Source organism: Meleagris gallopavo, chromosome 25 (genome assembly GCF_905368555.1).
Source record: "Meleagris gallopavo chromosome 25, MGAL_WU_HG_1.1, whole genome shotgun sequence".
Classification (NCBI taxonomy): domain Eukaryota; kingdom Metazoa; phylum Chordata; class Aves; order Galliformes; family Phasianidae; genus Meleagris; species Meleagris gallopavo.
The window spans coordinates 5,600,793-5,614,259 of NC_139428.1; the positions used below are offsets into that span (position 1 = coordinate 5,600,793).

Here is a 13,467-nt window from a genome sequence, read left to right on the forward strand (position 1 = left end):
TTGGGCGGGGCGCAGCCAAGATGGCCGACCCGGGGGTGGCGTCACTTCCGTCGCGCTGCCCCGGCCGCCACCCCGCGGGCGGAAGTTCCGGTGGAGCGCGGCGGGGCCGGGAGCAGCACGCAGGCGGCCCGACCGGAGGTGCGGGACGGGACGGGACTGGACCGGAACCACCGGGGCGGGTGGGGGATGGCAGATCGCACCAAGGACACCGGGGCACGGGGGGGAGGAGGTTCCGGGCGGTCGCGCCCTGAGGCGGGGCGGGCGCTGAGCGGGCCGCGGGCCGCGTGGGGCGTCGCTCCGTGCCCGGGCTCGAGGCGCTCCGCCGGAACGGCCTGTAGCCGGTCCCCAGGCGCCCGATCTGCACAGAGAGCCGCGGCCGTGTCGGAGCCGGGGAAGCGGTCCCGCAGGCCCGTCCTGTCCCCCCGCTGCTGACCCCGCTTTGCGCCTGCGTGAGCGGCGGGGCCGCGGCCCATCATTAAGCGATGGTCATTAAGCGCCTCGCGGCGCCGCTGCCACTTCCGTCGGAGCGGAGTGACCCCGCGCTGCTCTGCCGGCAGGTCCGGGGGCGGGCGGGGGGCGGTCGCGGCCTCGTCCGATGCTGGCGGTCCGGGGTGGGGGGTCTTGCTCAGGTTTCGGCCCCGCGGGTCGCGGGTTCGCGTGGCAGCGGATGGGGACGCGCAGATGTCTTCTCGTGGGGGATGGAGGTGGGCGCTGCGGGGTGCGGCGCTGTGGGCAGCGCTTGGAGTACTTTCTTTGCCCCGGGCCCCCGTGGGGACGGCAGAGACTGAGCTCCGGGGTGGGCTGTGTGGCCCTCGGCAGCCTGAGCAGATGTGGGGCAGCCAGCCCACCGCACGGGGCGGAGGGGCTGATCTTTAAGGCCTCTTCCAACCCAGCCGTACTGTGGTGCTGTTTGCTCTGGGCAGCGCTTTTCAGCCTATCCATCTGATGGAATTGCAGCTCCTGTTGCCTCGTGTTGGCTGCGTTGTGCCCAGGAAGGTGTGCAAGGCCACAAGAGAACTGCTGTTATTTGTGGCTGTGGCTGTGGCTGCCAGGGATTTTGACAGGTGCTGTTTGTCTGCTTGTTGTTTTGACCCTGGAGTACACATGGCAGTGTGTAGGCGTGCATCTGCCAGCTTCCAGTGTTTTTGTTGGAGCTGCGGATCAGCTGAAGAGTGCTCAGTGAGACAAACCATGCAGGTCTAGCCCAGACAGGGTGCACTGCAGTCTGATTGTGTTCCCAGTGGGAGCCAGGAGATGATCCTTCCAACACACTCTCATCTAATTAGTGCTGAGCATGGGCTGCTGCCAGAGGTGGGAGTTGTGCCCACTGTGGGAAGCATGGCACCTTGTGTGAATTGTGCAGGCAACACAGGAGGGCTCTGCTGCCCCCGGGTCTGGGGACTAATTGGCTCATCTCTGGATGGTTCCATAAGGAGCTGAAGCTCTTACAGAGCCATCAACGCCCATAAAAATTGCTGGGTGCCTGCTCTGGCACTTCCTGCTTCCCCACTGCTGCAGATTTGGGTCAGGCTCCTCCTCGCCTTCACCAAGAGTCAGAATGCTGAGGCTACTCTCTGCCCATGTTGCTGCTGTCACTTTGGTTATAGTGGAATAGCTTGGTTATGAGGTGTCACTGAGCTACCTTTAATGTTCTCCGTGCCCCACAGGCATGTGGCCCTACTCGCCTGGTGCCTGTGTGCCTCCAGAGCTGCGATGTGGGCAGCATTTGCTGGCTTAGAGTTATTTTCCCACCTGACCTTTGTCCCTCTGCCCCACAGGTGCCAGTGTCTGAGTCTCTCGGTGTATGTGTGGTAACAACATGTCTGTCCCCCTCCTCGCTGATGCAGTGACTGTCTCAGGGGCAGAGCGGGAGACTGCCGCGGTAAGGGGGCTGCATTGGTGGGGACCCCTCCTACCTCACCCCTCTGTCCTCTGGCCCTCCTTGCTCTGGGATTACTCTGCTCTCAGATGGGGAGCAATGAGGATGGGTTTCCTGGGATTTTTGATGGCTTGGGCTGAGGAAGGTGACACCCTGGGCCCTGCGGCACAGCGATTATGGTGATGGCGTGCCTGTTCTGCCCATCCGTAATGCTCAGAGCTGCAAAGGAATGTCATTAGCATCAGCTAATTTCTGCCTGTTTGATTCTCTGCTGCTTAGTGGCTAAATGGCCTTTTGGCACGACCCTACAAGTCCCCGTCTCTCTCGTGGTACACAGTCATCACATTAGCTAATTCATTTGTTTGTCTGCTTTATTTAACAGGTCATTTTTTTACATGGCCTTGGAGACACAGGGTGAGTATTGCTGGAGCTGTGTCTGTGTCACGTGGCTAGATGTGGGCCTGGCCATTTGCTGCTTTGCACAGAGCAACCTGGGGATGTGTCTGGGGCTTTGATCTCAGCCACAGCAGCTGAGCTTGTGCCATCCAAATGGGGAATCTCTGGCCAGCGGCTGTCTGTGTTTCAGCTTGAATATTTATGATGCCCCCTATCCCCTATGGATTTGATTTTTCTTCTTTAAGAGAAACAGACAAGCACCATGCTTTTTCCCATCCTTGGCAGGGCTGGGAGTATCTGAGTGTGCAAGGCTGCCTTAGTGGACAGCGTGAGATACAGCAGCAGCAAAAGATTGCTTCCTGCACAGGAGGTTCTGCTCCCTGCACAGGAGGTTCTGCCCCCTTGCTTGCTGATGGCAGCTCTCCTGCCTCCAGCTAATGAGCTCTGTGTGCTGCCTTTCCTTGCTGGAGATTCATGAGGGTTGAGGCTGTTTGAGGCCAGGGAGTAGGAGCATCAAAACTGAGCATCCTTGAAGGGAAGTCTCTCATCTTCATCAACATCCCCAAGCGCTCAGGCTCCTCTATTCTCCTCTCTCCCCAGACACAGTTGGGCTGAAGCGCTCTCCTCCATCCGCCTCCCCTACGTGAAGTACATTTGCCCTCATGCGTAAGTAATTGGTAAAAGGTCCTGAGAGGGCTGGGTGCGAACCCCAGTCTGCCACGGTCCTTTGGTAAAGACGTCCTGCAGCTGCAGGCTCCTTCTGCCACTTGTTTCTCTGAAACATCCAAATTATTTTCTCTGCAGACCCCGGATCCCAGTAACCCTCAACATGAAGATGGTCATGCCTTCCTGGTGAGTGCTTTGGGCGAGGTCTTCCAGAGTGGGTAGAATACTTGAGGGTATTCTGGGGAGTAAGAAGGATTGGGGAAGAGCACCCAACTCCCTTCTCCCTGCACACCGGGTGCTGGCTGAGGCTTGGGGCTAACTCTGCTGTTTCTCCCAGGTTTGACCTGATGGGCTTGACTCCAGATGCACCTGAAGATGAAGCTGGAATCAAGAAGGCTGCAGAGAGCAGTAAGAAGCTTTGGAGAGGGGGAAGTGCTGAGCTCCTGGGTGTCTCTCCCTCTCTGGGGCGGGTGTCTTGTTTCTGCTTCTCCTTCCTTTCTCCTGCCCTGTGGTTCCAGCCCACTTCTCTCAGGCTGCAGCCAAGCTCATTCAGTCTGTGGGACCTCTAGAGGCTGCCTCTCCCTATGTGCTGTGCACACCTCAGGACTCAGGCAATGCTGGTCAACTCCCCCGCTTTTACTGACCCATTTCTCTGTTTTCCAGTTAAAGCAATTATCGAGCACGAGATGAAAAATGGAATCCCACCCAACCGAATCATCCTGGGAGGCTTCTCACAGGTGAGCTGAGCTGCATGGGGCTGTGGGGCAGGGCAGAAAGAGGACTTGCCCCTCCCCTTTCCTTCCTAAAGACCGGGAGGAGCTTTGCTGGCAGGGAAGAGGCAGAGAGCTGGGGCTGTGTGGGCCACGTGGCGCTAACACCTTCCTCCTCACTGCAGGGCGGTGCCTTGTCACTGTACACGGCTCTCACCTGCCAGCACCAGCTGGCTGGCATCGTGGCGCTCAGCTGCTGGCTCCCGCTGCACAAGGCCTTCCCACAGGTACCCTGCCTGCTGCTACCCTGCGTGTCTGTAGAGCACCTGCCTTTAGGGGATCCCCTCTCTGGACACCCCTAAGTGCTTCTTCCTTGTTGCAGGCAGCGAGTAACGGTGTGAACAAGGACATTGCCATCCTGCAGTGTCATGGGGAGATGGATCCTATGATCCCTGTCCGCTTCGGGGCCCTCACTGCTGAGAAGCTGAAATCAGTTGTCACCCCTGCCAAGGTCCAGTTCAAAACCTACCCTGGTGTGATGCACAATTCCTGTCCTCAGGTCAGTGCCTTGGGCAGAGGGAGGGGAAGGGGCTGTCGCAGCCACACCTTTGGGATCAGTTTGTGGGCATGGCCCTTGAGCAGCCCTGGTGCGATGGGCTCTGCTCTCTTGCAGGAGATGATGGCGGTGAAGGAGTTCATCGAGAAGCTGCTGCCCCGGATTTAAGGAGAGCCAGTTGAGACTGTCGCAGGGAAGGATGCCGAGGTTGCAGCTGCCAATCTTTGCCCTGTGACCCGTCTGCTGCAAACGGAAGCCATGGCACCCACCCTTGCCTCCCACCACAGTCTGGCCCCCGCCTCTTCCCATCTCCTTGCGCTGCCTCCTCTCTGCTGGGGGTGCCCTGCCCCCCTGCTGCTCTCAGAGTTGAGTCGGAGCTCTCTAAGGCGAGCCTTGAGATGCCTTTTCTCTCACTCTGAGCAGTTTCCATGGGGACCACCATTCCCTCAATTTCCCATTCAGGCACTGCAGTGTGTGGGGCTGGCGTGGGGCAAGCCAGTTGTTTTTGTTCTTTGTTTCTTCCGTAACAGTGTTAGGGGTGGGACATGCCTGGTGCAACAGGAGGAAGGAGTGGGGCGGGCACAGGACAGGGCCTCATAGCTGCTCTCGGCCTCTACTCAGGCGACTCACGGGTTTTCAGTCAGAGCTCAGGAACCCGGGACTCTCCTGCAGATGCCTCAAGGGCCGGGGAGAGGCTCTGCTCTGGGTTGGTACTGTCAAAGGCTGCCCCAACCCCAGGGGCTGGCAGAGCGACAGCTGTGCAGCTTCCACACCTCTGCATGGGGCTGTGGCCCCTGCCCTGTCGCACACGCACACTCCCATGGGCTAGCAGCAGCTCTGTCCTACAGATAATCACCTCCTTCGTCCTCCTCCTGTCTTTGCTTTTACAATCTCCTCTTCAGCTCTGGTTGGGGGCCCAGAGGGGTCTCACCCTCCATCAGCCCAGCTCTGCATCCAGGTGCTGCTGTTTACAGCTGGCTGCTTAGCACTTCTGCCACAAAGCCTGCCCTGTGCTGGATGGGTCCTTAATGTCTCTTGCTGCTACTTCTCCTTCCCTTTGGACCTGGGCTGGCTCAGGGAGGTGGGGAGTGGGATGAGGCATCCTGGCCCTGGCTGACATGGTTGGAGGCAACAGGTTGGCTCCCAGTCGTTATCTCACCAGCATCTGATGCCTGGGAGCTGCTGTGCTGGTTCTGCGGGGCAGCATGGGGTCTCTATGCTGCCTGGGTCTGGGTGAAGGGTGGAGGCCATGTTGGCCTTTCAGTGTACAATCACAGGCTGGCCAGGACTGGCACCGTGCCCCTCACCCAGCTGGCTGCAGCTGAGGCTGTGCCTCTCCCTGGCCTGGAAGAGCACAGCCCAGAGCTGCTCCCTACACCCCAGTCACCTCCTTCACCTGCCGCAGGTGGGCTCCCGTCACCCTCTCCCCTCCTGCAAGGATACGGGCAGAGGCTGTTGAGCAGTGCTGCCCTTCTCACCTCCCTGGGCTGAGCCCGCAGTACTGCTGGGCCTGCTGGGCTGGAGCTGTCATTGTCTTCTTTAAAAAAAACAAAAAACAAAAAAAAACCCCAAACCAACCTGTCTGGGCCACGGGGTGCGGCTCCTTCCCCTGTGTACTGCCTCTGTGGGTCTGTTCTGTTCTCGCCCTGCACAGCCCCGCTTGGTGCCTGCAGCTGTGCCCAGGGGCTGTGTGGGGCAGAGGAAACCTCGTTGCAGTCCTGGGGATGTGCAAAGCAATAACCCGCTTACTGGAGAGTCGGGTCTGTGAGACCCATCCTTGGTTTTTTGGGTTGTGTTGGGCTTTCTGTTTTTTTCCTTTAGAAAGTCTTAAACCAGCAAACACACTGCTGGCATGAGGGGAGCCCAGCTCTTCCCCTTGCTTGGGGTTATGTCCCGCTGTTTCTTCTGCTTGGTGTGTTTAAAACTGCTGCAGCCTGTCCCCCCTGCTCTCGACAAGAGGAGGGGTGTGAGGCTCGGGGGTAGGCAGCCCAATCTCAGCTGTGAACTGGAACTGGGTGCATGGTGGGGCCAGCAGGGGCTGCGGACCCGTGGCTATCCTCAGGCATGGCTCTCTAGTGCATTCCCTGCTCCCAGGGAGCAGCACATCCTAAGCTGGGGCCGTGCTGAGGATCCAGGGAAGGAGAATGGCTTCTCTCCATTCCTCAAAACACCTTTTTGTTGTTAGGGTTTTTTTTGTTTTTTTTTTTCCTTTTTTTCCCCTTCTTCTTTTCCCCTCTATTTTGTCTTCCTTGTCTGGGGTCTCTTTGTGTGTGTGTGGTCCACAGAGTCAGATACAAGGTAAATAAATCATAAACCTCTCCCAGCTGAGCTGGCAGTGTTTGTCATTCACACTCCACTGGCTGCGCCCCAGCAGCTCCGTCTAGATGCAGCAGGCATGGAACAGAGCTGCTACTTAGAAAGTAAGAAAATTTATTTAGAAACAAATCAAAAGCTCTATTCATAATTTAGAACGTAAGTTATTAATCTACATGACAGCAAACTGGCCTAGCTGAGTCATTTCCTAAGGGAGCCAGTATTGCTGCCAGTAATAAATAGGATCAGTGTGTGACAGCCAAGCAGTCTGCTCCTGAGCAACCTTTAGGAACATGATTACAAAAGCAGCTGCACAGGTACTGTGGAAGCAGAACCAGCTACCAGATCCCTCACGGCTGTGGGCAGGGGCTCCTCCAGCTCCACAGCAGCACATAGCAGGCAAAACCACCTGAGAGGAGGGGGAGGGAGGGGAGCCCCTGGCAGCCAGCAGGGGCCGGTCCATAGGAGGCCTCAGACTGTGGTCCTGTGGGGGAAGAGAGGAAGGCCTAGGACCAGCAAGAGGCAAGAGGTCCTTGCCCAGGCCTCCTTTTGCGGCCCAGGGCTGGGGCTGTAAAGAATGGGCAATTTCCTCCACAGTTTGGGCACCCAAGACTGTATGTTGGAGCACTGGATACAGCTTCTCCTGCAGTATGCACCCCCACCAAGCACCCTCCTGTGCCAGGTCCCAGACCTTTCTGTGAGGGGATTTAGTGCTCTGGATAGTGAGGCTGGGCCTGGGCTCAGTTCTTTGAGATGCAGAGGACCCGGTGGGGTGAGGATGAGGAAGCATGGAGGCAGGTGGGGGGCAAGCCCTGAACCCAGGACCGTAGAACGAGCCCTCGGACCTGGGCTCAGTTCTTGCTGTATCCTGTGGGATTCTGCAGCTGCCAGCGCCACAGGTCCTCACCTGCACAAGGAGAGAGACGGTGAGGGAAGGGTTGGGAAGTGGGGATGGTGCGGGGGGGGGGGGGGGAGAGGAGGGGGATGTTCTTACACATCTTGTCCAGGCCGAATGCAGCTTTCCAGCCCAGCTCACGCTCAGCAAGCTCTGGGTTAGCATAGCAGGCAGCCACATCTCCCTCCCGCCGGCCCGTGATCTTGTACTTGATCTGCAGGGAGAGCAGCACTATGGGGCAGGGAACTGCCAGGGCTCTGCAGAGGGCACCAACACTGGCATGGGGGCTACTCAAGCGGGCAGGGAGAACTGCAGGAGTCACTGACTTAACACCTACCTCCCTCCCTGACGCTTTCTCCATGGCCTGGACCATCTGCAGGACAGAGTAGCCTGTGCCGGTGCCCAGGTTGTAGATCTGGAGGAGGACAAGGGACGCACATCAGCTCCTGCTGCAAAGGCTGGAGGGCCAGACACCCTTTGTTCACTCAAGTCCCACTCTCATACCTTGCAGCCACAGTTCTCTTTGAGTTTCTTCAAAGCAGCTATGTGTCCCTTGGCCAAATCCACAACATGGATATAATCCCTAACACCTGTGGGGACAGGGGATGAGCACAAAGTCCTCCTGAGACAAGGGACAGCTTCACACCACCTATCCACAGTAACGCACCCGTTCCATCTGGCGTCTCATAGTCATTTCCAAACACACTCAGGAATTCCTGGCGCCCCACTGCCACCTGTGCAGAGGAACAGACACATAATCTGCTCAGCCTCTGCCCCACACAACACTGTGAACCTGCAGCTCCTGCTGGGCAGTACCTGTGCCACGTAGGGCATGAGATTGTTGGGTATGCCCTGAGGGTCTTCTCCGATCATTCCAGACTCATGGGCACCGATGGGATTAAAATAGCGCAAGAGAATGGCATTCCAGCCCTGGGGAGAGGCAGAGATATGGCAGCCCTGACCCCAACCCCAGCACACTGTGGCATAACACCACTGCTCCTAGCCCCGTGCCCCCAGCAGCCCCTTACCTTCTCTGCTTTGCAGAGGTCTTGGATCATCTCCTCGATGAAGTACTTAGATTTACCATAGGGATTGGTGCAGCCCCCAACTGGGTGCTTCTCATCCAGGGGCAGGTATTGTGGGTCACCATAGACAGTGGCCGAGCTGCTGAACACGATGTTCCTCACGCCGTGTGCTTCCATGGCCTAGGAGAGGAGAGCAGCACTGCAGAGCCCACCACACGGCAGCACATCGTGCCCCACAGCACCGCACCGTGCTGCAGCCCCACTCCCGTTCCCACTCACCTCCAGCAGCCGAATGGTGCCGGTGAGGTTCACACCGTAGTACTCCAATGGCTGTCGCACAGACTCACCCACTGCCTTCAGCCCCGCGAAGTGCATCACTGCCGAGAAGCGGTGCTGAGGGAGAAGAGACGCGTCAGGGCAATAGCAGCTCGGCCCTCGCCCAGGGACATTCAACGCGCGAGGGGGCAGGAGGCAGCGGCCGCACCGTGCTGAAGAGCTGCTGCAGCGCGGCCCCGTCCGTGATGTCGAGCTCCTGAAAGGCGATGGGCGTCCGCGCGATGCGCTGCACGCGCTGCAGGCTCTCGGGGAGCGCGCCGGGCCCTGGGGGGAAGGGGTGGTGGGTTCGAAGGCTCCGCATCGGAGGGATCGAAGCCGGCAGGGTCGCGCGTACCTCTGGCGGCGTTGCGGAGGTTGTCGATGACCACGGGCTCGTAGCCCGCCTCGGCCAACTGCAGCACGCAGTGACTGCCGATATACCCCGCGCCGCCGGTCACCAAGATGCGCTCCGCCATGGCTGCAGGGGAAGGGGGAGCTGAGCCCGGCCCGCTCCGGATAGATCACCACCAGCGACCCGCGGGGCACGGAGCCGCTCTCGGGCCGCGATCCGCCGCTCACCCTCCGCCCAAATCCGCTCCGCCTTTAAGGCCGGGCCGGGCGGGACCTCCCGCCCCCGCTGCCACGCGTGCCGAACCACCTGCGGACGTGTCAGCCTGGCCGGAAGCGGGGCACTGAGGCAGGGAGCTTCCGCCCGAACGGCTACGGCCATTGACGGGGCGAGCCGCAAGGCGGGTCCGCGAGGGTCGGGGCGCACACCGCCCCCTGGCGGCGGGAGGCCACAAGCGGAACAGGAGGAGCGCGGCAGCGACCTCGAGTCATTAAACATCTTTATTAGTTTAGATCAAACAATGTGTCTATTACTCCGAGTACTTGGAAGTATCTTACAACAGATACTGAAGGTTCTCATAGTGCTGAGCACCACGGAGAAGGCTAATGGCTCCTCCTGGTACCCAAATCACAACGGCAGCACTAGTGCTGAGCCCACCACCCACAGCCGCACAGCAGCTGCCTCTTCTCCCCCTGCCTCCCCCAGATCTCAGGAAAATATTCTCATTTTTCATTCCTTCGGAGATTCCATCAGATTATGCACTTCCTCTCCTGCTCCAGGCCTGGGAGGAGCTCCAAAGACAACATGGTGGAGGGAGCAGGGCTGGCACAATAGCTATATGTCCTTGACCCACGACTAAACCCCCTTGGGTACATCACAGTCTGCATGAGGCCTGGGATACTTTGGAATTGGTTCTTCTGTTCAGAGCATTGCAAATAAAGGTGCCAGTGTCCATCAGCTTCTGCAGGTCCACACCCTTCCAGGACACACAGAGGGAACAAGGTCAGTGCCACTGCCACAACACTGCTCCAGGAGCATGGCACAGCACAGAGCAGTGGGGCCGGGAAGTTGCAGGAGCTGCACAAGGCCCACAGTACCCTGCCCCACTCCAGGCTCTCTGCGCCAGGTCCTGAAGCTCCACTGCAGCCTGGAGCCAGCACTCAAACCCCTCGCACTTACCGTGTGGATGCCCAGCCCATTAAGCATGTACACCAGGTCCTCTGTAGCAACATTTCCCGACGCTCCCTGGGCATAGGGGCAGCCTCCAAGGCCAGCAACAGAAGCATCAACCACACTCACACCCATCTGCAAAAACACCATTCTCAGTAAATTCTCTTAAATAAAAGGCTCCCGAAACATATGGTTCACAAACAAAAGTCGAAGAAACTCAAGCAAGTGTGCTCTGCTGCAAAGCAAGAATCCTACCTGAAGGGCCACCAAGATATTGGCAAGGGCTTGCCCATAGGTATCATGGCAGTGAACAGCAAGAGCCCCCACTGGCACCTCCTTCATGACCGCTGCCAGCATCTCCTTCATGCTCCCTGGGGTCCCGATGCCAATGGTGTCACCAAGGGAGATCTCATAGCATCCCATTGAGTACATCTTCTTTGAGACCTGCCCAAAAGCCAAGACACTGAGAAGACAGCTTTATCATGGCCCTCCCCAGAGCTGAACATAGCAGTACAGAGGAACCATAGCATGCCAGGAGACTCTTCTCTGGAAACATTCACCTGCCTGATGTCATCCATATCAGCTAGGCAGCCTAGACAGCTGCAACCTCCCTCCATCTCTTCCCCCAATCTTTGGTTTAATGGTTCAACACATTCTCCTGTCATCAGAGTCCAGAAGGAGCCAAAAACATCCCAGAAATTCTGGTTATGTTTATGAACTCACCTCTGCAACTTTAGCTGCAGAAATCTTCCCTTCATAGGGACATCCAAGGACGCATGAAACATATCTATAGTTAAAAAAGCAAACCTTTAACAAGAGAACTGCAGTGAGATTATACAAGCCAAGTTGTTCAGAGCTTGTGCAGCATTTTGTGTTCACTATACAACAGAAGAATTCATTTTCTATTTTAAAAGTCAGAATACATTCCAGTGGACAAAACTAATGTAATTAGTTACTCTACAATTACTTCTTTCATAAAAATAAAAAATTAGATAAGACAAGAATGCCAGACCAGGAGAGTTTTATATCTAAGCATTTCAGTGTGCAGTCTGACAAGAAGCCAGTATTACTGGTAAAGCTGAAGATAGAATGAACAAATGAGGGGAAGAGTGTGAATTGTCACAAGCTGTCCAGAGTGCACCAAGCCAACACCTGAAACTGTATCGGAATGCTGTCATTTCCAAATTAACGCTCCCAAGGCACAAAGCTCGCACTTGTTTTTTTAGCACTCATCCAGACAGAGGCACTCCTTCCCAAAAAGTGGAATTTAAAAGCAATTTTGCTCTCCAGTGCTGTGTGGGTCAGACTCCAAAGAGGTAACCTGGAGCATTTACATTGCCCCGGGCTGCTCGGCGCTGGGCTCACAGCAGGCTCTCCTTACCCACGGACAGGGATGCTGGCTGCTCTTGCGGCATTCATTACTTCACTGAATCTCTCCAGACTCTCCTCTATGGAGCAGTTAATGTTCTTCTTTGTGAAGAGCTCAGATGCTGCTCCAAAGATGGACACTTCTTTGGCCCCTGCTGCCACCTGCCAACAGAAAGCATTAACCACGTTAGATGACTTCTCTTGCAAGGGAAATGACAAGCATGATCAAGACTGCAGTTCCCTCATTTTATTTTTTCCCCACAGTTTTTCGCTGGGCAACCTAATTAAAATTAAATTTGAATTTTTAAAAATGATTTTTAATAAAATATATTGAGTTATTCTCTATCATAAGCAACAGGTTTCCCCAGCAGAACGATCTCTTTGTAGAGGAGCTATGACATGAAGCTGCTGCCATTCAGAGCTGCAGATATGTTTCCCACCCTTAACCATGGCTTAAGTATTCCTTCCTGGGCAGCCCTGAGACTCTGTGACCTCTTACCGCTGCTTGGAATCCTTTCAAGTTAGGGGTCAGCACTGGGTAACTCACACCAGGCAACTTATTGATTCCTTGCATGACTTCAGCGTGGTCAGCCATCTGCAAGGGAGACAGGGAAAGATTTCTGAGGGTGACAACCCACTTCACAACTTATAACACTTTTTTTTATTATTGTTATTCACTTTCTTTGAAGGGGAGTGACAATACTCAGGAAACCAGGGGAAGTGGTGCCTAAGGTGCACCGCAGGTGTCCAGCCCACCACAGCTGTGTGCACCTGAGCTACGTCCCCGAGCTGAGCGTGCTCCTCGGGCACGGGGGAAGCCTTTGGGCACTGCAGGTGCCTGCACGAGGCGCTGCAAGAGGGACCTGTGTCCCCATCACCGGGTCTGACATCAACCGGGTGCTCCTGGCGGCGCACTGCTGCCACCCCACATCAACGCTGACCTGCGGCACCCATCGCGGGGACACGAAACTGGTGGCCTCGATGACCGGCAGCCCCGTCTCCGACAACATGTCGATCAGGCGGATCTTCACCGGCGTCGGCACCACGCTCTGAGGAAAGGGGAGTAGAGCGGGACTGAGACCTGAGCCGCGGTGCGAACCAAGCAAACGCAGCGGTGCCCGCGCGTTGCACCGAGCGCCCTTCGCACCACCCCGGCGGTACCTTCTCATTCTGCAGCCCGTCGCGCGGCCCCACCTCCACCACCTTCACTCTCTGCGGGAAGGCCGCGGTGCTGACCTGAGGGCAGAGAGAAGGACAGCGTGAGGGACCGGACAGGGCCGGAACAAACCGCTCACCCCCGACCCGGCGCCGCTCACCGCCCGCATCGACACGGCCCAGCGCGGCAGCAACTTTCGCGCCGTCGCCATGGCTGCCCGGGCCCCCTCATGTGACGTATGCCACGTGATCGGAAGCGGGCGGAGCTTGGCAGTCACGTGAGAGCGGCGCCAGAGTGTGTCGGTACCTGGCGCCGGGTGGCGTCACGTGACAGCGGTCCTGCTGCGAAGCGCGGCATTGCGCGCTCAGGGCGCTTTGGGTCGCGCTTAGGATGCGTTGGGATGCGCCGAGCGCCGCCTCTTATAGCCGTGCCCGGCGCCGCTGAGCAAACAGCCCGTGTTTGCCCTGGGCCGCCCCGCGCCGCGTCACCGGGGGGCCCTCCGTGCCAGAGCCGTCAGCGCGGGCCGTACTGCAGCCCACGAATGGGGAAACGCCGCCGCCCACCGGGACGCGGAGCACCGCGCGGGCGGACGCCGTGCTGGGACGCGATGGGCTGCCCCGTGCCAGCCCTGTGCCCGGCCTCGCACCCCGGCCCCCACGCAGCCTTTCC

The 13,467-nt window shown here is 57.6% G+C and overlaps 3 protein-coding genes across 7 annotated transcripts; 1 reads left to right on the forward strand and 2 right to left on the reverse strand.

Annotated features, from left to right (window-relative positions):
• The first annotated feature begins 1 nt into the window (after position 1).
• LYPLA2 (lysophospholipase 2) lies at positions 2 to 6,530 on the forward strand. 3 transcript variants are annotated; one of them, XM_085208985.1, is made up of 10 exons: positions 7 to 138; positions 1,779 to 1,882; positions 2,262 to 2,293; positions 2,876 to 2,941; positions 3,080 to 3,127; positions 3,279 to 3,349; positions 3,605 to 3,678; positions 3,837 to 3,938; positions 4,034 to 4,210; positions 4,325 to 6,530. In XM_085208985.1, exons 2-10 carry the CDS (start codon positions 1,805 to 1,807, stop codon positions 4,373 to 4,375), a joined length of 699 nt encoding a protein of 232 aa, XP_085065111.1. In that variant the 5' UTR covers positions 7 to 138; positions 1,779 to 1,804; the 3' UTR covers positions 4,376 to 6,530. The 3 variants fall into 3 exon arrangements, with proteins under 3 accessions (XP_085065113.1, XP_085065111.1, XP_085065112.1); XM_085208986.1 differs by lacking the exon at positions 7 to 138 and adding an exon at positions 536 to 557; XM_085208987.1 differs by lacking the exon at positions 3,837 to 3,938 and having other exon boundaries at positions 2 to 138.
• A 90-nt stretch (positions 6,531 to 6,620) lies between these two features.
• Positions 6,621 to 9,602, reverse strand: GALE (UDP-galactose-4-epimerase). 2 transcript variants are annotated; one of them, XM_085208971.1, is made up of 12 exons: positions 9,335 to 9,602; positions 9,111 to 9,233; positions 8,925 to 9,040; positions 8,720 to 8,833; positions 8,444 to 8,620; positions 8,232 to 8,345; positions 8,083 to 8,149; positions 7,920 to 8,005; positions 7,753 to 7,830; positions 7,515 to 7,629; positions 7,366 to 7,427; positions 6,621 to 7,004 (listed from the first exon to the last, which is right to left on the reverse strand). In XM_085208971.1, exons 1-11 carry the CDS (start codon positions 9,600 to 9,602, stop codon positions 7,372 to 7,374), a joined length of 1,314 nt encoding a protein of 437 aa, XP_085065097.1. In that variant the 3' UTR covers positions 6,621 to 7,004; positions 7,366 to 7,371. The 2 variants fall into 2 exon arrangements, with proteins under 2 accessions (XP_085065097.1, XP_085065096.1); XM_085208970.1 differs by having other exon boundaries at positions 6,621 to 7,427.
• HMGCL (3-hydroxy-3-methylglutaryl-CoA lyase) lies at positions 9,587 to 13,238 on the reverse strand. 2 transcript variants are annotated; one of them, XM_003212627.5, is made up of 9 exons: positions 13,105 to 13,238; positions 12,804 to 12,878; positions 12,584 to 12,691; positions 12,142 to 12,237; positions 11,656 to 11,804; positions 10,998 to 11,061; positions 10,530 to 10,718; positions 10,284 to 10,409; positions 9,587 to 10,080 (listed from the first exon to the last, which is right to left on the reverse strand). In XM_003212627.5, exons 1-9 carry the CDS (start codon positions 13,153 to 13,155, stop codon positions 9,979 to 9,981), a joined length of 960 nt encoding a protein of 319 aa, XP_003212675.2. In that variant the 5' UTR covers positions 13,156 to 13,238; the 3' UTR covers positions 9,587 to 9,978. The 2 variants fall into 2 exon arrangements, with proteins under 2 accessions (XP_003212675.2, XP_003212674.2); XM_003212626.4 differs by lacking the exon at positions 13,105 to 13,238 and adding an exon at positions 12,959 to 13,078.
• Positions 13,239 to 13,467: the final 229 nt, after the last annotated feature.